The sequence below is a fragment of the Hypanus sabinus genome, chromosome 16 (assembly GCF_030144855.1).
Source record: "Hypanus sabinus isolate sHypSab1 chromosome 16, sHypSab1.hap1, whole genome shotgun sequence".
In the NCBI taxonomy this organism is placed as follows: domain Eukaryota; kingdom Metazoa; phylum Chordata; class Chondrichthyes; order Myliobatiformes; family Dasyatidae; genus Hypanus; species Hypanus sabinus.
Genome location: NC_082721.1, coordinates 6,537,621 through 6,562,824, shown reverse-complemented (window position 1 = coordinate 6,562,824; position 25,204 = coordinate 6,537,621). Strand labels below are relative to the sequence as shown.

Here is a 25,204-nt window from a genome sequence, read left to right as displayed (position 1 = left end):
CATTTCCGTCCCCCATTTTAAATTGTGTTTCTCCCCTCTTGTTTAGGTTGCCAGTACATCACGCACCATTCCCTGGCCAAGAAGAGAGACAGGTGATCTGCTACCAGGCCTCTGCCAATGTAGCTCTTGAGCTGTCCACTAGGAGGTGCGTGAGAGACCTTTTTCTTCCCCATGGGGAAGCGTGTGACACCTTCTCCTTCTCTAGTGTGATTGAGATCAGGAGATTGGTTTGTGGGGATCATGGCTCCAAACAACTAACACAGTAGAAGTTCTAGAGTTTCTGGACTGTGAAAATATTGATACAAATTTAAATACCTCAACTTTCAATTGTATTATATATTACCCACCCCCACCCCACCCCTTGTCTCCCTGCATAGTTCGTCTTTCCTGTTGAGAAAACGTGAAGTTCTGCTTCCAGACCCCTCTCAATGCTGCTGTATAACCAGCTGCTTGGAGGTCTGTGCAAGTAGCCTAAGAAATAGCACCGTTTTTTTCCTGTTTTCCCCTCCCCTTTGAAGTTCTCAGCCATTACTTTGCATAACGATGATCAACATCTAATATGGAAAGTTGAGTGCTCCAAACTGTGCTGCTGTGCCAATGCCAAATGGTTAAATTTTAGTGATGCATTTAATGTGGATTCTGTATTCTTTTGGATGATCATGACCGATCACTTTAGCTCATCTGAAAAGTAGATAAAAGTTATCGTAACATTTAGATCAACTGTCATACGAGGTTACTGCTTAGTTGACGAGTAGTGTTATCTTGATCCTATTGAATAGCGGTTTCAATACCTTGTCTACATTACCTGTGCGTGTGTATGTACCACGTTAGTAGGTTTTAGTATCTTTTTGAAAAGGGATTCCTTTGAAAATGTTTTATAATGCAATAAAAAACACATTTTGCCATTGCATTGTTTTAGCCCAAGTGGAAAGAAGTTCAGAAGCAAGCCGCAGCTTGCACGGTATCTGGGGAATTCAATGGACCTGAGCAGCTTCGACTTCCGAACAGGAAAAATGCTCATCAGCAAATTGAATAAAAACCGACAGAGGCTGCGCTTCGACTCTGCCAACCAGGTCAAGGTATTTAAGATTCTGACATTTTCACCAGTTACTGTATTCCACGGCGATTTGAAGAATGATCCATGTTGTTAACCCAATTGGCATCTATCTGTCTAAAGTTAGAATCAAAATGGACTCTGTGATTTGTACATCTGTCCAAACCAGGATATTTATTGAAGTCTGGAATGGTTTCAGTGATTTTTGAGCTTGGCACCCCTTAAACATCTGCTCAAGCACCTATCAGTGCTGACTGAATAACCAACTGTTGTGTAAAATTACCATCGTACATGGAACAGTTGCAAGTGTGGTTCCTGCCTATCACTTTCTGTAGTTTGGCAACTTGTTGATTTAGTTTTGAAAATCGGATTATCTTCAGTCGCGTGTAGTCCGGTGTCACTGGTGAAAATGTCTGGGGAATCTAGAAATAACAGCATGCGGTGACTTTTCCAAAAGATAATAATTACTTCATTCTGGTGCTCATTCATGTTTTGGAGTGAATGGTATTCCTGGACTAGTGCATCAGTTTTAAATTTTCTACAGCTAAAGCAGTTAACTTTCCAAGATCTTTCTCCATTGTATTTTCTGTTACCAGCTGTCCATTTGTGTACTAAAACTTCAAAGACAAAATAAGTGGAACTTGTGCACAAATAATTAACTGAACTGAATATTTAAAGAGTTGCTTGTCAACAAACCCTAATGCTGGATTAGTGTTTTTGTTACATCTTGTTCAAGCTACATTTGAAAATCTAAGTCTGAACAGTGTAATTTTATAATGTGATAAGTGCAAGTAACAATGGCAGGGATTAACTTTCTGAATTTGTTGGTGGCATCACTGGATTTGTTAAACAGGTAGTGTGAAAACTTGTTGCAAGTGGAAATTGTCCACTAACTGTAAAGTCAATTTTAACATGACATATCAATGGGGAAATTATTTTAGAATTGCTTCTTAGATGGGCATTTAACTAAACTATACTTCTGTCCTGTGAAGGGCCTTGGCCCAAAACATCAAGTGTTGATTTATTTCCATAGATGCTGCCTATGTACTGACTTCCTCCAGCATTTTGTGTTGCATTGGATTTCTGCAGAATCTCTGGTGGTTCTAAATATTTTTCTCTTTTTTTATTGGATTTCTTGGATTACTGTGCTCAGTTCTGGTTGCCTCACCACAGGAAGGATGTGGAAGCCATAGAAAGGGTGCAGAGATTTACAAGGATGTTGCCTAGATTGTGGAACATGCCTTATGAAAACAGGTCGAGTGAACTCAGCCTTTTCTCCTTGGAGCAACGGAGGATGTGAGCTGACCTGATAGCGTTGTATAAGATGATGAGAGGCATTGGTTGTGTGGATAGTCAGAGGCTTTTTCTAAGGGCTGAAGTGGTTGCCACAAGAGTACACAGGTTTAAGGTGCTGGGGAGTAGATACAGGAGATGTCGGGTAAGTTTTTTACACAGAGAGTAGTGAATGCGTGGAATGGGCTGCCGGCAACAGTGGTGGAGGCGGATACAATAGGGTTTTAAGAGACCTTTGGATAGGTACATGGAGCTTAGAAAAATAGAGGGCTATGGGTAGGCCTAGTCATTTCTAAGGTAGGAACACATTCGGCTCAACTTTGTGAGCTGAATGGCCTGTATTCTGCTGTAGGTTTTCTATGTTTATTTTGTTTTAACAACATAGCACCTTTTGTGTACCTGTAAAATGGTTTTTGGAGTGGGTTATTTAACTTTGATGTAAGATATTAGTTAAACTTAGTCATTAGTGATCTAAACATTCCTCAGTCTGTTCAGGAACTGAGCCACCACTGCATAATCAGGAATCCGTTGACTTTACCTGGAGACCTCCATCTTAAAGATGGCCACTTTTTTATTTGCTCTTTGTGGTGCCCTCTCAGAATTGACCCTGGTCAAGATTGATGTCAATGCAAAGGGAGTAATCATATGTAACCATGATGCTGTCTGGCTGTGCACGTTACGCAGCAGAGGTGATTTTGGGAGTAAAACTGGAGAGTTGGGCTTTCAGGTTGGTTCAGAGAATACAAGTTCCCTTCTGAAATAACTTGAGAATTGGCATGTTAACTGCAGAATGCCAGGGCACACAAAGAAATTATCATCTCTGGAAAATGCAAAGCTCTGTACTCCCCATATAATTTGATGTTTTTTTTTTAAACCCAATGCTTGTAATATATCACAAACATATTTTTATAAATTGTATGCTATGTTTTTATAGTTGTGAATTCCTAGATTCCGATGCTAATTTGTGTCTAATACATATCTAATTTCTAAATTATCCATACTGAAGAACTGATTTTTTTTTTAACAGGGCAAGCCAGACCTGAACACTTCACTCCCTGTTAGGCAGACAGCTTCAATCTTTAAACAGCCAGTTACTAAAGTTACCAACCATCCCAACAACAAAGTAAAAATGGATCCTCAGAAAGCTGTTGAGCAGCCACGACAGGTAGATGATATTTAATAATGTGGATTTGTGCAAGCTTAATGGAGCATTACTTTTTTGTTTTATAAATGTTTGGCTATCTATATTTGTTTCCTCCTGATTCCTTGTCACTTGCCCAGAGTTTACAGGCACCAACATTAACTGCAGAACAGACCTTGCCAAGCTTTTTGGGAAATGTATTGGAAAGTCCAGTTTATGCATTTGCAACATTAGCAAGGCATTAAGGGAAAGTTAGTTTTAAATATTAAAATTCTAAAGTTAATTTTCCATATTTACTTTAAGGTAATCAGTCAGGTTTGAGCTTTAAATTGTTACAATTTTTAAAGTTTGCTCTTTGAAAATTTTTTTTAGTTATTCTGGGAGAAGAAACTTACTGGATTGAATGCCTTTGATATTGCGGAAGAAATAATTAAGACTATGGATCTACCTAAAGGTTTACAAGGCAAGCAAAATTTTTATTCCTGATTTATCTGGTTTCAAGGCAGATTTTTGAAGATGTTTTCAATAGAATTTGCTGTTTGTGACTTGAGGGCTGTGCTTATATGAAAGTAATTTTAGTTTGACTGTTGTTTGCCCAAGTATTTGTAACTTGTTTCTGTGGAGGTTGGGAAAGGGTAAAGTCTCCTTTGATTCATAAGCAACTTGTATCGATGTGATATATGTACAGATATTTTGCTGATTCCTTGACTGGTTCCTGTAGCACAATTACTTAACCCACATGTTGCCTGCTGCTTGGCTGCCTTTGTGAATGCCCTCTGCTGGTCTGGGCCAACTTGCTGATACACAGGGCAGTATGATATGGAGAGCAAACCGTTGCCCATGCAGCAGGCTCCCCTCTCCACACAGCTGATGAATCCAAAGGAACTGCAGGGACAATTTAGCACCAGCAGCATGGCAGGAGTTACCAGTCAGTATTGAACTCAACATGGGACTGCCTTAAGAACTTCAGCTCCAGATTTTACCTCTGGGTTTACTCTTGAAACCTTCCCATGAGTGGGTTTATCTGCAAGACAGTGGCGGTTTGAGATCAGAGCTTTCCTTCTAGATGAGCTGCCAGCCTTGGCTGACGAGCCCCATTTGCCCAGAGTGATTGGTTTTTAATGTGCCAGTAATCTACTTTTGCCCCTTAGTAGAAACTGTTCGACACGACTTGGTAGCTAAGTCACATGTTGAAGTCAAGGAGCTTGGTTGTCAGAGGCTTTTTGAAACGTACCCAATTGGGAGCAATTTATAGGTAATGGGAGCTTTTCCCTGCTTATTCCTCCTCCCCCCCCCCCCCAGGTCCAGCTATGATAACATTACAAAACCCTCTATATGAAAGCTGAGGGAATACATTGAACTTTCCACTGTCTAATTGGAGCATAAGATATCCTGAGAGTTATGAACATGGTTTATAATTCAGTGCAAGCAATCACATATTAGTTTTTGTCCCAATGTATTCTTTGATATAAAACATTCTCTGCAAATTATTGATTACTTGAAGTGCTAATGAACTTGGATGAAATTCTAAGTCTGATTCATGAACATGATTTTATTTACTAAAACATCTACTTGTGTATTCTTTTGCAGGTGTAGGACCTGGATGCACTGATGAAACCTTGTTGTCTGCTATTGCAAGCGCTTTGCACACTAGTTCAAATCCTATCACTGGCCAACTCTCAGCAGCAGTAGAAAAGAATCCTGGTGTATGGCTAAATACCTCTCAACCTCTCTGCAAAGCTTTCATGGTCACTGATGAGGACATTAGGTAGGAACTCTAAATGTCGAATTTGGAAACTGTATCAAGTGGTACCATTAGGTTAACTGATGTCTCCTATGGCATGAAAAGATCTAGAATTTGAAAACTGGGGCCTACTTCTTTTGGTGTGTCTTATTAAGGACCTTGTATACTTAATCTGAAAAACAGGATGGAGTGCTTACCTCCTAGATTGATGTGACAGTCTTGTAGAGCAGATATTCAAAGTCAAGCAATTGCTCTCATTACTTGATTGGCATTAGTGGCCTGTCATAGAACAGGCTAGATTTACATCTGTTTTAGTTTCAAAGAATGAGGTGACCTTTTTCAATAATGTATAATCCCTAATGGGATAGACTAGTGGTCACCAACCTTTTTAAGCCCAAGATCCCCTACCTGGGCCTTAGTTCAAGGCAAAATCGACCCCAGAGCAATTAGTTACACACACACACACGCCCCAAGGCAGAAAAGACTGGAAGTAAAAACCCGCAACCCAGAAGTAGAAATAATGTATGAACACCTGGGGTACCCACCCTTTTATGCATTGCGGACCAGTTTAATACTGACAATATTCTTGTGGACAAGCCAATGGTGGGGGTGGTGTTAAACAGGATGGGAATACAGCGATACTCGAAGCAGGTTCTTTATGTCCAGTCTATTCTGCAATTTCGCGGCTCTTGGCACTTAGCTTCTGTCCCGCACTGCTCACGAAACTAAACCAGTTTGTCTTTAAGTGCTGGGTGCTTGGACTCAAGGTACCGAAGCAGATTTGAAGGCTTCATAGCCTCAGGCAGCCTCCTGGCCCGAACTCCAGCCTCCCGCCAGACGCCCTTGCCAGGTGTGGTTGGTCGTGGGTTAGGTGAGAGGCCAAAGTCAGGGCCGGAGGTCCCTGTACTGGGGGCGGCGGCGGTTGCAGTCCAAAGAGAGTGTTCAAGCGAGGAGTGTAACAGAGCGGGCTGGTGCCTCCCCCCCCCGCGTAGGATCTTATTGGCCAACAAAAGCTTGTTTCACTAGATTGCAGCGAGGTAGCTGCTCTGCTGCTTACGAAACACTGAGGCTGTCTGTGAATATTTTAGCACCGGGTTCCCCACAAACATTCGGTGTGCTAAACAGGTTTATAGGCAGCGCTCCAGGCCAGTAGCGATGGCACTGCCCGCTGGCCACCCAAGGCCATCCAGTGATGCCCAGCGTGAGGGTATCACTGCGATTAGGCAACTGATGACCTTGAGTGCGCTCAAGTTCAACAGTGGGCTGACAGAGAATGAGGAAGTGTGCAGCTGACTCGTATTGGTTCCTCCCGGCCCAGTGGTTGGGGACCACAGAATTACACAGTGTAGTGCGGGGGAGCTATGTGCATGCGCACTGGGCAGAAAGAATGGAACTAAACCCCCGCAACCTGGAAACAATCTCTCAACAGTATTTATGTATTTTCATTTTCTTTTTCGGGATCTACTGGGAAAGTCTCAAAGATCGATGGGTTGGCGACTACTAAGATAGACTTTAGAGAATTACAGTGAAATGTGCCAAATCAGCAAATATTCTGCTACGCTGCCTGCAAGGGTCGCACACTTCCGGTGACAACAAAGCTGCTCACTAACCTAACCCGTAGGTCTTTGGAATGTGGGAGGAAAGGAACGACCAGCGGAGACCAAAACAGTCACAGGGAGAACGTACAAACGCCTTACAGGAATTGATCCCTAACCTTAGCTGGTACCTTAAAGCAATTGTGTTAACCACTGCAACATCTTGGAGAATCCAGAACTAAGCAAATTGATCATGAATCATAAAGGAATTCTTTCTCAAAGGATGGTAGAGGTAGACTCTGCTTTTAAGGCAAATGAATGTTATTCAAAGGGGTGAAAGATTACAGGGCATGGAAGGGACAAGAGTGAAGTCCTATTCAGCAACATATTCCAAACTCGGCCTTTACCAGCTTGGTGATACTACCAACTTGGAAGTTGTCCTCCAAGCTACTCACCATGCTAACTTAGAAATATACTGCCATTCTCATTGTCATGATGTCAGAATTCTTGAGCTCACTCCCTAAGAGCATTATGGGAATGCCCATGCTTCGAACTGCAGTGAATCAGGAAGGCGGCTCACCAACACTTTCTCGGGCAATGGTAGATGGGTAATTAAATGCTGGCTCACCCTGTGAAGCCACGTCCCTTCAAAATATGAATAGCAGAGATTTGTACATTGTATTCAAGAAATTCTAGACACCACCTGTGTGAACTACAATCTTTCCCAGAGTGCTGTACCAGAATTACAAGATGCTTATTTTCTGGAAGTAAAGAAAGAATCTGTTGGTAACAGACCAGTTCAAACCTCAGTAGCTGTCTGTGAGCACACTTGAGCTTAATGATCAGTTACGCAGATTTTTCCTGACCTGTGGGTGTTTCTGCGTTTTGCTGTTTGGTAGGTTCAGTAGCTGCCCGCCCACATGCGCCCTGTTTTCACCGATAGTGATCAGTGTGACCTCACCATTTGGTTTTCACATTGCGGTTACAGAGATGTTTATCTCTGTTATTGCTTTTTCACACATGGTACCACTAACGTATGGTTCCTGGGAACTGATCTAGTAGTAGAAATTTACATAGTATAGAGACTTTTAAGAAAGACTTGTATATTCAGAACAGCTGATAGCTCCAGGATTTCTGCTTCTGAACAGGAATGGTATCTACTTAGAACAGCTTACTCAAAGATGTTTTTCCAGAATAGTGCTTCAAACCTTCAGTGGTAGATGTGATTATCACCTACAAGGTATCCAATAATGAAATTAAGAATTTTTTCTTTTTATTAAATGTTTTTGGTTCTCCAGTAAATTGACAATTGAAGTGAGTTGTACCTGGACTTGTGTTGCTATCCTGAACCTTGTATGAATCATTGGAGAATAGACTGAATCTGGATTTATTGTCACTGATATTGTGACATTTATTGTTTTTGTGGAGAGTATACTGACTGGTTGCATCATAGCATGGTATGGAAAAACCTACAGAAAGTAGTGGATACAGCCCAGTCCATCACAGGTAAAGCCCTCTCCACTATTAAGTGCATATATGGAGTGGTGCCACAGGAAGGCAGCATCCATCATCAAGGATCCTCACAGTCTAGGCCATGTTCTCTCCTCATAGCTGCCATAAGGAAGGAAATATAGGAGCCTCAGACTGACCAGGTTCAGGTATCGTTATGATCCCTCAACCATCAGGCTTTTGAACCGGAGGGAATGACTTCACTTACTCCAACACTGAACTGTTTCCACAGTGGACTCGCAAGGACTCTTCATCTCAACCTTTTCTGGTTGGCTGCCAGTGACTAGTGATGTTTCATAGGGGTCGGTGTTGGAACTGCTTTTTATGCTGTATATCAATGATTTAGATGATGCAATAGATGGCTTTGTGATACAAAGGTTGGTAGAGGGGCCGATAGTGTTGAGGAAACAGGTATGCTGCAGAAGTACGTGGATAGATTGGGAGAATGGGCAAGAACAAGAGAAACTCTGCAGATGCTGGAAATCCGAGCAACACAAACAAAATGCTGGAAGAAATCATCAGGCCAGGCAGCATTGATTTGGGGCGGGGTGGGTGTAGAGGAAGTATAGTCAACGTTTCAGACCGAAACCCTTTGGTAGGAAAGTGGCAGATAAACACAATGTTGGAAAATGCACGGTTGTGCACTTTGGTAGCAGGAAAGAAATAATGCAGACTTCTTTCTAAATGGGGTGAGAATCCAGAAATCTGAGATGCAAAGGGATTTGTGAGTCCTTGTGCAGAACACCCTAAAAGTTACCTTGCAGGTAGAGTTGGTGAGGAAGGCAATTACAATGTTAGCATTCATTTCAAGAGGGTCTAGAATACAAGTGTAGGGATGTGATGCTGAGGCTTTATAAGGCTGGTGAGGCCTTTGAGGATTGTGAATGGTTTTGGGCTCCTCGACTAACAAAAGATGTGCTGGCATTGGAGAGGGTTCAGAGGAGATTCAGAAGGATGATTCCAGGAATGAAAGGGTTATCATACAAGGAACTTTTGGCTCTGAGCCTGTACTCAGTGGAATTTAGAAGGATGTGGAGGGATCTCATTGAAACCTTTCGAATGTTAAAAGGCCTAGACGTAGTAAATGTGGGAAGGATGTTTCTTGTGGTGGGGGTCTAGAACAAGAGGGCACAGCCTCAGGATAGAGGAGTGTCCATTTAAAACTGAAGCAAAGAAATTTCTCAAGCCAGAGGGTGGTGCATTTATGGAATTTGTTACCACATGCAGCTGTGAAGTCCAGGTTGTTGGGTATATTGAAGGCAGAGCTTGATAGGTTCTTGATTGGATATGGCATCAAAGGTTGGGGAGGGGGAAAGGAAAGATAAGTCATGATTGAATGGCAGAGCAGTCTCGATGGACCAAATGGCCTAATTCTGCTCCTGTCATATGATCTTTTGAATATTTATTGCTTATTATTTTCTTTGTATTTTCTGTGAATGCCTGCAGGGAAAAATGTGTATATGGTGACATACATGTACTTTGATAATATATTTGTTTGAAGACATAAAAAAATTAAGTAGCAATTTTAAAATGGCACTTGAATGGAATAGCAAGTTTGGGTTCATGGGCATTCAGTAATCTAATGGTGGAGGTGAAGAAGCTGTTCCTAAAACATTGTGGCCTACTTCCTTCCTGATTGTAATGAGAAGAGAGCATGTTCTGAGTGGTGAGTCTCTAATAACTGGCATTGCCTTTCAAATGTGTCTCATTAGTGGGGAGGTTTTCTGAGTCTAACTTGCTCTGCCAGCCTCTTTCAATCTGTGCATTGGGGCCTTCATGGAGCAACCAATTTTAGCCTGTTTTATTCCATGAATTGATATGATTTAAAGTAGCATCAATTTAGTTTGGAAGTGATTTGTGCATTTGTAGAAGTTTGCATCATTCTGCAATTGAAATACCCTAGGCATGAAGGTGTTGCTATCACTACATTATGTAAATATACTGTATTTAAAGTTTAAAAATCTTAATTCATAGAACTTGCCCACTCATTTTATAAGCATCACTCTTAAAGTTTAATTGTACATCTCTCCTAAAATTCATTCTTGACATTAGTAGAGTACCCCCATGAAGGCTTCTGAATAATCCAGCTTTGACTTGCTTTTGTCCATTTTTTTTTAGGGAAACTTCAGTTACAGTTGGTTATGGGATGATCGTTGAATGTTGTTTTTTCAGATTATATTCATACTTTTTCATTTCCAAGAGCATTACCTCAACCAATATACTCACTTCCATTTTCCTTCACATAAAACTAACAGTAACCAATTTGGAAATTGAAGCAAAATGTTGAATAACGTTCTTGAACATTGTGATTTTGATTTGTACAATATGTAAGAAATGGTTTATTATTGTCACATGTAGACAATAGACAATAGGTGCAGAAGTAGAACATTCGGCCCCTCGAGTCTGCACCACCATTCTGAGATCATGGCTGATCATTCACTATCAATACCCAGTTCCTGCCTTGTCCCCATATCCCTTGATTCCCCTATCCATCAGATATCTATCTAGCTCCTTCTTGAAAGCATCCAGAGAATTGGCCTCCACTGTCTTCCAAGGCAGTGCATTCCACACTGAGAAACAGTGGAAAAGTTGTATTTTGTAATCCATCCACACATTCATTCCAAATGTAAGTAAGTACGTTGAGGTAGCAAAATGGGAAAAGTAATGCATAATAGTATTATAGATAAAGTGCAGGCAGACAAATGAGGTGCAAGTGCCAAGTGAGATCAGTCAGTTACATTTCCACTTTTTTCTCTCGCTGAAGAAAATGGATCTGATAAAGAAATGGTCTTGTCTGTTCTTTTCTAGTGAAAAGATCCCATAATATTGATTTCAAGGAGTTGTATTTACCTACAATAGTTACCAGAATATTACAGGTCAATATCACATTCCATGATCAGTGTGTACAAACAGGTTGTACCATTCCCTACATAAACAATGATTATATTTTTTTAAAACACTTAAATGCATATACCATATAACAATTACAGCATGGAAACAGGCCATCTCGGCCCTTCTAGTCCATGCCGAACGCTTACTCTCACCTAGTCCCACCGGCCTGCACTCAGCCCATAACCCTCCATTCCTTCCCTGTCCATACACCTATCCAATTTTACTTTAAATGACAATATCGAACCTGCCTCTACCACTTCTTCTGGAAGCTTGTTCCACACAGCTACCATTTTGGAATGCTCCTGAGGCATAAAGGGTGCTATTTAAATGGAACCCCTGAATCTGTTTAAAAAATACTTTTGACACCTGCCAGGGAATGAGCAGTTGCAAGCTGCTACTTCCCTTTCATGTTAGGAAATGCTTTTGAGTGGAACAATCAATCAGCCATTGTTTCCAATAATTTACTGTTTAAGTTACAGCTCATCAGGTAGGGAAACAAAGTTCAAAGTGAAATTATTAATAGTGCATATGTTACCATATACAATACTGATTAATTTTCTTGGCGTACTCAGATCCAAGGAATGTATTAGAATCAATGAAAGACCACATCAACAGGATGAGCAAACAACCAATGTGCAAAAGATGACACTACAAATACAAAATAAATAAAACTCAAATAAGCAAATATCAAACATAAGATGAAGTGCTTGAAAGTGAATACATAGATTGTGGAAGCAGTTCAGTGATGGGGCAAGTAAAATTATTTGCATGGTTCAAGAGCCTGGTGGTTGAGGGACAATAATTGATCCTGACCCCTGTTGATGTGGGTCCAGAGGCTCCTGTACCACCTTCCTGATGGCAGCAGAGAGAGCATGGCCTGAATGGTGGTCTTTGGATGCTGCTTTTTTACAACAGTTCTCTTTGTAGATTTGCTGAGTGTTGGAGAGGGCTTTACATGTGATGGACTGGGCTGTATCCATTACATTTTGTAGGATTTTCTGTTCAAGGGCATTGGTGTTTCCATACCAGGCCACGATGCAACCAGTCAATATACTCTTCACCATACATCTGTAGAAGTTTGTCGAAGTATTAGGTGTCATGCTGAATCCTCAAGCTTCTAAGGAAGAAGAGCTGCTGCAGTGTTTTTCTCATAATGGTACTTGCATGCTGGGCCCAGGACAGATCCTCTGAAATAATAACATGAAGGAATTTAAAGTTGCTGATCCTCTCCATCTCTGATCCCCTAATGAGGACTGGCTCATTGACCTTTTGATTTCCTCTTCCTGAAGTCAGTTAGCTCTTTGGTCTTGCTGACCTTGAGTGAGAGGTTGTTGTGGCATCACTCAGCCATAATTTCAATTTTGTTTCTACATGCTGAATTGTCACCCCGTTTGATTCAGCCAACTACACTGGTGTGATCAGCAAACCTAAATATGGCATTCAAACTTGCTTTCTCAGTTATAAGTATAAAATGAGTAGAGCAAGGGCCCAAGTAGACAAATAAGGTGCAAGGGCCATGATGTGAGAGATTTTTATCTTTATCATACAAGAGTTTCATAAGTGTTGTGGCATGGAATATGAGTTAGGAGATTTGTTGCAAATTTACCAAAAAGCTGCTTAAACTGTACCTGAAATATTGGATATAGTTCTGGTGAGCACATTGTAGGAAGCGTTTGCTTGTATCGAAGAGAGTACAAAGGAGATTTGTCAGTGTGTTGCTTGGATTGGAGGACTTTGGTTATGGAGGAGGATTGGATAGGCCATGCTAGTTTTCTCTGGAGTGAAGGAGGCTGAGGGACGACCTGATGGAGGTATAAAATAGCGAGGCTGCAAACTGGAAAGTCATATGGTAGGGTATTGAAAACAGGAAGACATAGGCTAAAGGTTAGATGAAGGAGTTTTAAAGGAGACTGGAGAGGATCTGCCTGTCGGAGGAAATGGTGGACTTGCAATAGTCTAGGTTTGGGAGACGTTGAGACACAGACAGATGGGCAAGGCATAGAAAGTTCTGGACCTAATGTGGACATACAGGCAAAAAGGTTAGCATGGGTGTGTTAGGTTTGTTGGATTTGAGTATAAAATAGTTTTTCCTGTAGTTTAAATTTGCATAGTTTTATATAATCAGCTATTTGTATAATTCAGTGATTTTTTTTCTTGGTAATTGTAGTATAGGTAGTTCTATTTTTCTAGAAAATAGAACCTGATTGCTTTATAGGTTGTTCTTTCTCGTCCCGTGTCTGGGCTAGTTTTTATTATAAGACTATTCTTCGTTCTTTGTTCTAACCCTTACAGTAAATTAGTTATTTCTTTATCATAAACCAAACTATTGTAACCACATTTTATGCCTCATTCTTGACTTTCAAAGAACCTTGGGATCAAATCTCCATATCCAACAGTCCAAGTACTTGCTTCAATGTTGTCTACCTGACTCTCAGACTAAAATTAGGGCAGGTTCCATTTTAGATCATAATTTGCCTGACACAAATCAAAAGTGACCAAGTGATGACTGAGAGTCTCCAAGCAAATTCTAGTGGTAGACCACAAATTAGATAAACCCAGCCCCAGTAAATGGTTTAGACTAAATTGGGGCAAGGCTTGATGGTGAAAGAATGGTGTTACTAGTGTTTCTACTTTCACTTCTTTTCCTAACATCCTTGTGAGAATTTGTGGGGTAGTGTTGGTTTCTATTTTCCTTACAAAAGAGTAGGATTTGCCTCTGTTTTGGTCATTATCCCTTCATGTGCTTCCTCCACTCCTACTTTTTCAGTTAAATAGTAACCACAATGTGGAGATGTAGTTAATTCTATTGTTTTTGAGGAATTTTCACCAGTGCAGGTCTAATAACTTGTAATGGTTTAATTTCAAGTATCAATCAGGTTTATTATCATTGACATGTCATGTAATTTGCTGTTTTGCAGCAGTACGATATTTGCCACGTACTATAGATTACAATAAGAAATTGTATATAAAAATAGTGTATGTTTTTTTTTAAAAATGAGGTAGTATACATGGATCATTCAAAAATCTGATAGAGGGGAAGAAGTTGTTCCTAAAACATTGTCTTCAGGCTCCTGTACCACCACATTGATGGTAGTAATGAAGAGGGCATGTCCTGGATGGTGAGGGTCCTTAATGGATGTCACCTTTCTGAGGCATCACTATTTGAAAAAGTCCTCTATGCTGGGGAGGCTAGTGCCCACGATGAAGCCTGCTGAATCTACAACTGCTGCAGCTTTTCCTGATCCTGTGCGGTAGCCTCTCCATACCAAGTGGTGATATAACCAGTTAGAATGCTCTCCATGATGTATCTGTAGAAATTTGTTGGCCTTTGACATTCCTAATTCCCCATAAACTCGTAATGAAATATAGCTGCTGCTGTGTGCCTTCTTCGCAATTGCATCATTAGTTAAGTTAAGTTAAGTTGGTTTATCTTGGTTAATTTGCCAAGAGAACATAAAGGATGCACGTTGAGACATACTTTGCTTGTTAATATTGTAGTCACTCTGAATGTTAAATCCCTGTATATTGGTAGGGGAACAGTAAAGTCAAAGCCACTTTTGGGTATATCGGGGTTTTAGTTTCTAAGCTATTTTAAAAAGTTTCAGAACACACACCTCCAAGACTATAGCAGTTACAGAGGATGCCATCACCATCTTCTCAAGAACTAAAAATGGCCAGTCGAACGCTGCTCCTTTGGTCTGCAAAGTCCTTAATCCTTGGAATAAAGACACTACGGCAATAAGAAATTTGAATCTCTTGGCACAGATTCATTTACAGTTTTGGCATATATAGACTCCTGTATAATGACTCTGTTCCAAATTAAACATTCAATCAGAAAATACGATGCCACCATTCCTATATATTGTTATGGGTCACCTACAATATAGAAGAGCTCTCTTGTTCTACCTTTTAGAGCTGTTCTTTCTGTCCAATGACTGAATTGACCAAGGTAACCTCAGCTCTCTGAGACGATTAAGACAGACATGACTTGATTCAAGAAGTGGTAGTGTCAGTGTCCATTGGAACTTTGCTTGTGTCGCATGTTCATTAAAGTTCATGGACTGTTAAGACTCCCAAGATCTGTATATAGACAATGGTGCTTTTGAGAAATGCATGTTGTGTAACTTTGTTACTTGATCATTGTTGAGCTAGCTGAGTATATTGCTGCTGAAATTCATTGCAGAAAGCAAGAAGAACTCGTACAACAGGTGCGGAAGAAGTTGGAGGAGGCACTGATGGCTGATATGCTGGCACATGCTGAAGAATCTGGGAAAGAATCGGATATAGTACAAGATAAAGAGGACGACGTATAGCCAAGGTATTACAAATGGTATTTGCTGTAAATATCTGTATGTTGTAAATTTTGCATAATTGAGTAGTACAAGTTCAGCACTTGTGTTTCCAAGGCAGTAATCCAGAAACCTGGATTAACAATGTGGCAGCAGGGTTCAAATCCAACTTTGTTATCTATGGAATGTAAACTGGTTAATCTGGGATTTGGAAAAATGACAGCTAATCTTAATGACTGCAAACTTCTGCATTGTTGGTTTAAAAGATCTATCTGGTTTGTTAATGCTCTTCAATGGAATAAATCTGCTTTTCGTGTCTGGTCTGTGTGACTCCAGAAGCTTTGACCCTTCCATGTGATTGACTGAAAATAGCCAAGTAAGCTACCCAGTAATGGATGGCTCCTTACTTCAAAAGCATTTAGAGATGGGTAATAAACGTAGCTTTTGCTGGTAATGCTGACATCCTGAAACATAAATAAAATTCACAAAATAATCTTTCTGCATCATCTGAACCCCATTGAAGTTGAGTGATTGACATGGGATAGGAACTGCTCTCAAAGATGCTTTTGGTATGAGCAAAATTGTCAGGGAGCGAGCTGGATAACATTGTTGGTGTGTGCTGCAAAAAGCTGTGTACATTTTTCTTCCCAAGGATTTCCCGTGTATGTAATCAAAACATTTTGTGCATTAGTTTTGATGATCTAAAGTGAATTTCAGGTGCTTCAGCTATTTTGCTGATTATTGATGAACATTGTCAAAAGCTTATTAGCATAGTGTTGACTTAAGGCCAACTGAAAGTTTGTGCTGCTGACCTTGTCTAGCTAGAATCAATCACGTATACCACCTCTTAATTTGTAAGTGTAGGAGAACTGAAAATGGCTGATGTGAAAAAGGCCTTATGCTGGGAGAACAGATTAGATTTCTAAACTCGGTGCTGAACATAGTTTGACTACCCTGTCAAAGAAAATGGCCAAATCAAATACAATAATTTTGTCCCTGGAATTGCAGCTGAACACTGGTCTGCACAGAACCTTTGTATATATGTATTTATACACATTTATTAAGCTTGCATTTCTCTTGGACCCCCACTTGGGGATTGAGTTGGTAGTACAAGTATCTTCAAAATGTTGTGAATATAGCATTGCAAGTTCAGTAACTGGTTTCAAGTGATGGACCTTTTCAAGAATCCACCTCCAATTCAAATAATTTCTCTGCAGAGGACTGTGTGCATCATATTGATAAAGACCCCTGGTAGATCCAGCAACTTGAACTGCTAACATTTTACATAGTACAACAGTATCTTCAAATACTGGCAGGTGGAGAGGCTGTTGCTTAGACAAATACTCATCAAAAGAAGTTTTCCAGTATATAAAGCCTTTCAAATCTGACTAAGCCTGTTGGAAATTTTCTGCTCCTGTTTGAATTGCCATTTTGGGGTTTGCCAGATTTATTTTAATGTGGGGACATGTAAAACTCTGTAACTAAGCTCTAAATTCTGAAAGTCCTAAATGATACTATGCTCTAGAAGTCAACAGGTGTCTCTGACTTCCATTATTTTTTCCTTCATTTGGATGCTTAGTCAAGTATATTTTGGTTAGTCTAAATGAGCTAATTTTGCAAATCAGAGGTTTAATCCAATGCAATTACTTGTCTCTACTGACTGCCTCAAGAAAGATGAGTTTCCTTGAGTTAGAAGAATTACACTCATTCATTACATCTTTGGCAGTTCCATAATGGATTGGGCCAATATTCAGATCAAATATGCTCACTGGGAGGGAGACAATGATTAATCCATCTGCCATTAAATCTTGATTGTTCCTGCTCTTGAAGATGGCTTAACATTTTGTTTTCAAATTAAAGGCAATTTGCCATGTAATCAAAATTATAAATTATCTTGGTTTGTACCAGATTACCATCTGTAGTTTTGAGGCTGGAAAAAAATCTGAGAATATATTGACTTGGTCTTTGCATTGTTTGTCAAGAAGGCCACGTGTTGGATTTTGTCTGTGCATTGGGGAATAGTTAAAACATTGCATCCCACTTTTCCATATTTTCAATATAATGTACTTGGTATATTTGCATATACTTTCCTTTGACAACTGAAGCCTGTCAATTCAGAGCAAGGGCTAACCTATGTAAGTTGTATATGAATTCCGAATTAGGTTTACTATCACTGGCAGAGGGCATCTTGTTTTGTGGCAATACATAATACATAGAAATTACAATTAGAAATGTATATTAAAAAATTAGTGCAATTTCTTTTGGCGAGTCATATGGTAGGTTATGAAATTCCAAAATTAACCACTAGCCTGCAGCATTGCATGATTTTAGCAGATTAATATTTGCTCTATAACAGAATCTGAGATATATTCCTGCTATATGAATTACTTGGTTGTTTTTTTTTTGGCAGGTTGTTACTTGAATCCAGTGTTTTTCAGGGAAGTGTGGACAAAGACAAATGAAAACATTTGAAAGAATGAGAATCAATGAATAGTTGAATCATTTTGGAATCTCCACATTCAAGCTGGTTTATATGTTTGAAGAACCATTTTTCCAATTTGTAAAGTGCTTTTTGTCAGATGGAAACGGTCATTTGTGATGGGCATGTAGACCATTGCCAGTAATCATTTTTAAACTTGGTTTGTTTTTATATGCATATTTTTAAAGCTATGTAAAATATTGTAAAAATGATATGTGCAAGTTGTCTAGCAATAGGTACATCCTAATGTTTGTGATTTAATTGTGAAATAAGCATACATCTTTAGTGACTCGTGCACTGAAGAATGACTCAGTATTTCTAGTTTTGTTTGTTACATTTCTAGAGCATTGCCTCATTAAAAGATTAAGAAAGCATTCTCAACCCAGAAACTGCATTCATGCATGTTCTGTGAAATTTGTTTGAATTGTTTTATAATGCATGTCTACAGTTCCTCCCACCCTCGGTAAGTGTACATTATGTGTAGTGGAATTAAACTGTAAAAGTTGGAATAGCTTGTCAATAAAATCTTGTTGCCATATGTTTTCTATTAAAACCAGTAACATTTTGAAATTATTGTGAATGAGCTTGGATTTGCGGTGATATACAGCAATGTTCTGTTTTAGATATGGGTGCAACCAGTGTATTTAACTGCCAAAGGCAAAGGAAAGCTAGTTTTTGTATAAATAAAGGCAATGTTGAACTTGTGTTTTGAAGTAATTAAAATTCCAGTCATATAGATCTTTGGAAACTGGAGGGGCAGGTAATAAAACTAATGAAAGCAAATTTCAAGATTTCAAATCTCAGTAAATTCTGTAGCAGAATTAAGGTCAAATATGATGAAATCTGTTGTCTCTTCATCCTATGTGGGAGATGGGTGTGGAAGAGCCTCCAGCAATTTGTATCTCATTTGTATTACTGGCAGAGTGATGTTAAAAAGGATGTTTAGATCATTTCAGTATCCTGTAGTTGTACCCTCAGGGCATTCTATAATTAGTAACATAAAATTCTGGAGGAATTCAAGTGAGACAGCATCCATGGATGGGAATAAACAGTTGACATTTAAGGTCAATGCCATTCATCAGAACTGGAAAGGAAAGGTGTAGAAACCAGCAGATTCTGGTTGCTGTCCCTTTTACCAGTCCCGATAAAGAGTCTTGGCACAATGTCAACTGTTTATTTCCCCCCCTCAGATGCTGCCTGATTTGCAGAATTCCTCCAGAATTGGGTGTTGCCTCAAGGTTTCCAGCATCTGCGGAATCTACTTTGTTTTATTTTTTTTAAAACAGTTTTTAAAAAAAATTGACATGATTAGGCCCTTCCAGCGCTTTGAGCCACACCACCCAGAAATCCCCCAATTTAATGCTAGCCTAATCCTATGCCAACCAGTATGTCTTTGAAATGTACAAACTCCTAACATGCAATGGTGGGTTAGACTTTAATGCAGATAAAACTGGAAACACTCAGCAGGTCAGGCAGAATATATAGAGGGGGAAAGTTGATGTTTTGTGTTTGAGATCCATTGCCAGAACAAGAAAGGAGAAAATCGGTTCTGAGTTCCAGAGGTGGTGTGGGAAGGTGAGTAGAACAAAGAGCAAACGCGAGGAAATCTGCAGATGCTGGAAATTCTAATAACACACACAATGCTGGTGGAACACAGCGGGCCAGGCAGCATCTATAGGAGAAGCACTGTCGAGGTTTCGGGCCGAGTCCTGACAAAGGGTCTTGGCCCGAAACGTCGACAGTGCTTCTCCTATAGATGCTGCCTGGCCCGCTGTTCCACCAGCATTTTGTGTGTGGTGTTGAGTAGAACAAAGACTTTGTTTTCTGAGAACTGTTTGCAACCTGAACAGTTGTAAGTATAGCTGCAGAAGGTTCCTGCAGCCTTATTGGTTTTGTGAACAGTGATTTGTATGTATGTGCTGTACAGAAGATGGACAGCACCAGCATCTCTAGGGTGAGACCAAAGGAGTGAATTTAAATGTGCCTTACCACACAAAATGCTGGAGAAACTCAGTAGTTCGGGCAGTATATTTGGAGAGGAATGAATAGTCGGTGTTTTGGGTTGAGACCTTTCAACAAGACTGATATTTCCTTAACAGCATACCTACAAATCTTTTTTTTTGATGGTTCAAGAGTCTGTCAAACAATTAATTGTTAGGATATGATATAGGATGTGAAGCTTCACTTAATGAAACTTTAGAAATAAACTCCAATGAAACACTACATGGTACCACTGACTTCTCCCCCCACCCCCGAAAAGTTCTTTACTCTGAAGATTATGCATGTGGGATCCATAACTATAAGACATCGAAGTAGAATAGGGCCATTGAGTCTTCTCTGCTGTTTGATTGTTGCTGATGAGGATTTATTTTGCAATATCCTATCTGATATTTAAATATAAGTTGAGATCACAAACTAAGATTTACCTCAGTAGTAGGGTTTTTAAAAGAAAACCACTTAATTACAAAAATATAAGTGATTCAAGAGAATGATTTTAAAAGTTAATATTTAAAACTTAATATTTTAAATGTGTTATGAGATTTCAGCTGTATTTAAGCTTGTTTCTAGACTAAACCAAATATATTTACATCACACGAAATAGTGTTGCATTTGTCTGGCTGGTAGTTGTTGATTTTAAAACGCAAAAGAACGGGTATTACACTTAATGACATCCACAAAAGCATCTGCAGAATCTCTTGCATTTATTACACTTAGTGCTATCCTGTGGTGCGGCATTCTTGGTCTGGTGAAAAATATTTTTGTTGAAAAATACTATTGAACATAAAAACAAAGTTGCCAAAACAAACCAGGACTGAGACCACTTACCACTATGTTGTTCACATTTACTCGGCCAATGAGAATGCACTGAAGCTGGGCCATTGACTGAAATGTGTCATGATTCCTCTTAGAACCGATTCAATTATCACTCCTGTTCCCAGAAAACAAAACCTGGCTGTTAATTAAGGTAAAGTTGGATTTGCATGTTCTTACGAAATTGGTATCCAATATTACTAAAGATACAGGTTTGTACACTATAGCTGCACAATTCCAGGTGTGAAATAGTCTGCTATCATTGATAACCTGAACTCAGATCTTTTGCTAACCTGGTTTTAAACTGGTACACACATGAAATGCTGGTGGAATGCAGCAGGCCAGGCAGCATCCATAGGAAGTACAGTTGACGTTTCTTCCTATAGATGCTGCCTGGCCTGCAGTGTTCCACCAGCATTTTGTGTGTGTTGCTTGAATTTCCAGCATCTGCAGATTTCCTTGTGTTTGGGATTTGAAACTGTGGTCTCGTATTTGCTTAATGAGTTAATACTCCACATTATTTACAAAGTTATATAACATCAGTACATTTACTATATATTGTAATTCTTAAAACTAAGGAAAAGTTCTAATAAGATAAATCAGGTTTTCTGCATGAAATCACACCATTCACAAAAACTATAAAAATCACAAACTTTATTTTCAGTTAATACAGCTGTCTGGACATTGAATAGAATTAATTAAGAAAGACAAGCTACTGACATAAAAAGTCACTTCCTGCTATACAGTACACTCCGTCCCAATTTCACTGGAAACAATTCTAATTGTTTTTTAAAATCTGTTGAATCCATTTTGTACAAAAGCAATTTAGTCCCTATTCTTAATTGTTTCTCTTAAAACAGTTAACTTAATGTCATTAGAACTTGCATCTGTGAGCATTCCAAAATTCTAACAGAGTCTGCCTTAGTGGAATTAACTTTTTCCAGTAAACAATTTATACCAGGTTAAATATTTATTTTAAATTTAAATGATACTAAAAAATCTTCGCTAACTAAAGGTGGTAAGGATAAGAGGCTAATGCACTGCAATAATCCACAATCCTTATTGCTGGCATTTAAGACAGCAGTGAAGGTCGTCCAATTCTGTCCTTGTCCATCTTCTCTAACGTGTCCCAGGTGTGGTTCAGGGTCCTCATTTCTGCCTCTATGGTGTGGTGCCAAGTTGTCTTTGGTGTCTTGTGTTTTCTTCACTCTTCAGGGGTCTAATGAAGTGCTGTTTTGATTATGGAGTTGGCCTCTTCTTATCACATGCCCAATCCAGCTCTAACACTTCCTCATGTGGCCATGTCCTCTTGGTGACGCTGTAGGACAAGGGTGTGGTTGGAGATTGTTCTTGACACAAGGATATGGAGTCTCTTGGTGGAGGCAAGGTCGGTTTCTGTTGTGCACCATCATTCCAAGGCTGTAACAAAGCATTTCTGCAGTTATGTGCTAGCTTGCCAGTATTATACATGGTTTGTACATCCCAGAAACCAATTTTGTTCTTAGTGTTCAGACTTCCTTCGCTGTGCCAGTGGCTTCCACTGGGTTTTCATTATGGTCAGCCATGCAAGTCCCAGGTGCAGACTCAGGAATACTGTTGCATTCAGATGTAAGAGGGTTGTTGGCTCTGAGCCAAACCCCTGAATCTAGAGGACCAGTGGACCACTCTTAGTCTGGCCTCTACCCTTTTGACATGTTTGGCATGGATGACCCTTCTAAGAGCCAAAGCGTAAGGCCCCGACTCCAGCTGCATAGCTCTCTGGGTCATTGAGGGTCGTAAGCCTCCCAAGTTCATTTAAAACTCACTGGAGTCTCAGTTTACTGTGTATCCGATAAACTTTCCTGGTTTACAGGAAAATACGGTATAACATCAGAAAAGTAATTTTAAAGTGCATTGGGATATTAATGGGAATAAAATCAAATAGTCTCAAAACTCCGCCAGACTGGTCAAGGTTCTCAGCAAGCTGGATCAAGAGTTTAACTGGAAGGTACTGTACATGGATAGGAAAGGTTTAGAATAGAGATTCCCAACCTGCCATCCATTGACCTATTTTGGTTAATGGTGAGGTTCCATGGCATTAAAAAAAAGGTTAGGTACCTCTGGTTTAGAGGGATATGGGTCAAACACATGCAATTGGAATCTTGGTTGGCATAGATCCATTATGTTGAAGAGTCTGTTTACATGCTGTGTGATTCTAGGACTAGTTCACCCCCAGGGTTACAGCAGGATTCAGAATCAGTTTCATTTATATATCACATAGACGGTCAAACATTCAGTGAAATGTGTTGATTACACACAACCAACCAATGTAAGCTAAGGCTGATGATCCTGACATCAGTAGTGGGAAAGTTATTGAAAGGCATTCTAAGGGACCAGATATATGAATATTTGGATACAGGAACTGACTAGGGACCATCAGCATAGCTTTGTGCATGGTGGGTCATGTCTAACCAATCTTACAGTTTTTCAAGAAAGTTACCATGAAAGTTGATGGAGGCAAGGCAGTGGATATTGACTACAAGGGCATTTGACAAGGTCCCGCATGGGAGGTTGGTCAGGAAGATTAAGTCACTCGGCATTCAAGATGCAGTAGTAAATTGGATTAGTCATTGGCTTTGTGGGAGAAGCCAGAGAGTGGTAGTAGACTGGAAGGCTGATTAGCGGAGTGCCTCAGGGAACCATGCTGGGTCCATTTTCGTTTATCATCTATATCAATGATCTGGATGATAACGAGGTTAACGGAATCAGTAAATTTACAGATGACACCAAGATTGGGGGTGTAATGGACAGCAAGGAAGACTCAGCTTGCAGCGGGATTTCGATCAGGTGGAAAAATGGCAGATGGAATTTAATGCAGACAAGTGTGGTGCACTTCGGCAAGACCAACCAGGGTAGGTCTTAGTGAATGGTAGGGCACTGAGGAGTGTGGTAGAACAAAGAGAGCTGAGAATACCCTAATTCATTGAAAGTGGTAGCATAGGTAAAGAGGGTCGTAAAGAAAGCTTTTAGCATGTTGGCCTTCATAAATCTAAATACGGGGTACAGGAGATGGTATGTTGAAGTTGTACAAGACTTTGGTGAGATCTGCTTTGGAGTATTGTGTGCAGTTTTGGTCACCTACCTGCAGGAAAGATGTAAATAAGGTTGAAATAGAGTACAGAGAAAATTTACAAGGATGTTGCCGGAAAGAGTGAATAGGTTAGGACTTTATTCCTTTGAATGTAGAAGATTGTGGAGAGATTTGATAGAAACATACAAAATTATGAGGGGTACAGATAGGGTAAATGCAAGTAAGGACTACAACTAGAGGTCATGGGTTGAGGGTGAAAGTCGAAAACAAAGGGGAACATAAGGGGAAACCACTGAGGGGGTTGTGAGAGTGTGGAACGAGCTGCCAGTGCAAGTGAGTTCAATTTAAACGTTTAAGTTTGCATTGGTACATGGATACTATGAGTATGGGTGGCTATGAATCAAGTGGCGGTCGATGGGACTAAGCATTGACTAGATGGGCTAAAGGGCCTGTTACTATCCTGTATTTTTCTATGACTCTATGTGCTGGGGGCATCCAGCAAATCTCTACACACATTTCATTACCAGCCTGGCATGACACAACTTTCAGAACAACACAAGCAGCAAAAATAAAAGTCCCTTACATCCCTCCCACCCACACATATAGGACCAGGTTAGCAACATCATCGATCAAAATTATCAATAATTTGACTTTTCAAGGCTGATTCATCATTCAATATTATCATGGTTAATCATTCCAAATTCAATATCCTGTTCCAGCTTTCTCCCCATTTTTCTTGATACCCTTAGCCCCAAGAACAATATTAAACTCCCTTTCAATATATTTAATGATCTGGCTTAAAATGCTTTCTGTGGTATTGAAATGTACAGGTTGACATTTCACCGAGAGAATGAAATTCTCCTCTCCACAGTCAGATTCTTCAACCAAAACCCTTGGTCCTGGACTCCACAACCATCAAGAAACTTCCTTCCTGTTTCTGCTCTGAACAATCTGCTGGAGGTTGAGTTCTTCCAGCAGAATGTTTGTTGCTCTGGATTCCAGCATCTGCAGTCTCTTGTATTGTCTCTGTTCTGTACTGCACTTATAGAATTTTGTAAGTTTTTGTACCTCTTCATTAAATTACATTTCAATTGGTATATATTTTGCTTTGGAATGACACTTAATTCTTGATTACTGAGTTTAATATAAATTTCAGTACTACCCCTTGGAGGTATTTCAAAGTACCTATATGTCATCATTTACAACCCTGAGATTCATTTTCTAGCAGGCATACTCAATAAACCTAACAACCATAATTGAGTCAATGAAAGACTGCACCAACAGGGTTAACCAGTGTGCAAAAGACAATACACTGAGCAAATACAAAGATAAATAATATAATAATAAATAAGCAATAAATATTGATAATCTGAGATGAGTTTTTGAA

At 39.7% G+C, this 25,204-nt stretch overlaps 2 protein-coding genes across 5 annotated transcripts in view; one reads left to right on the top strand and one right to left on the bottom strand.

The window, feature by feature from the left end:
- Positions 1-18,640, top strand: part of mbd3a (methyl-CpG binding domain protein 3a) — a 34,968-nt gene extending 16,328 nt beyond the window's left edge. The window contains exons 2-8 of one of the 4 annotated variants that reach the window (XM_059991039.1): positions 47-145; positions 920-1,079; positions 3,375-3,512; positions 3,861-3,951; positions 5,079-5,256; positions 15,352-15,486; positions 17,868-18,640. In XM_059991039.1, coding sequence (XP_059847022.1) covers positions 47-145; positions 920-1,079; positions 3,375-3,512; positions 3,861-3,951; positions 5,079-5,256; positions 15,352-15,481 — 796 coding nt within the window. In that variant the 3' untranslated portion in view covers positions 15,482-15,486; positions 17,868-18,640. The remainder of the gene's footprint in view (positions 1-46; positions 146-919; positions 1,080-3,374; positions 3,513-3,860; positions 3,952-5,078; positions 5,257-15,351; positions 15,487-17,867) is intronic. The other 3 variants (XM_059991040.1, XM_059991041.1, XM_059991042.1) reach the window with 3 other exon arrangements.
- A 2,744-nt stretch (positions 18,641-21,384) lies between these two features.
- The window catches only part of LOC132406572 (cellulose-complementing protein-like), a 6,454-nt gene continuing 2,634 nt past the window's right edge, over positions 21,385-25,204 (bottom strand). Inside the window, exon 2 of the mRNA XM_059992393.1 lies at positions 21,385-22,166. Within this exon, the coding sequence (XP_059848376.1) occupies positions 21,987-22,166 (180 nt within the window). The 3' untranslated portion in view covers positions 21,385-21,986. The remainder of the gene's footprint in view (positions 22,167-25,204) is intronic.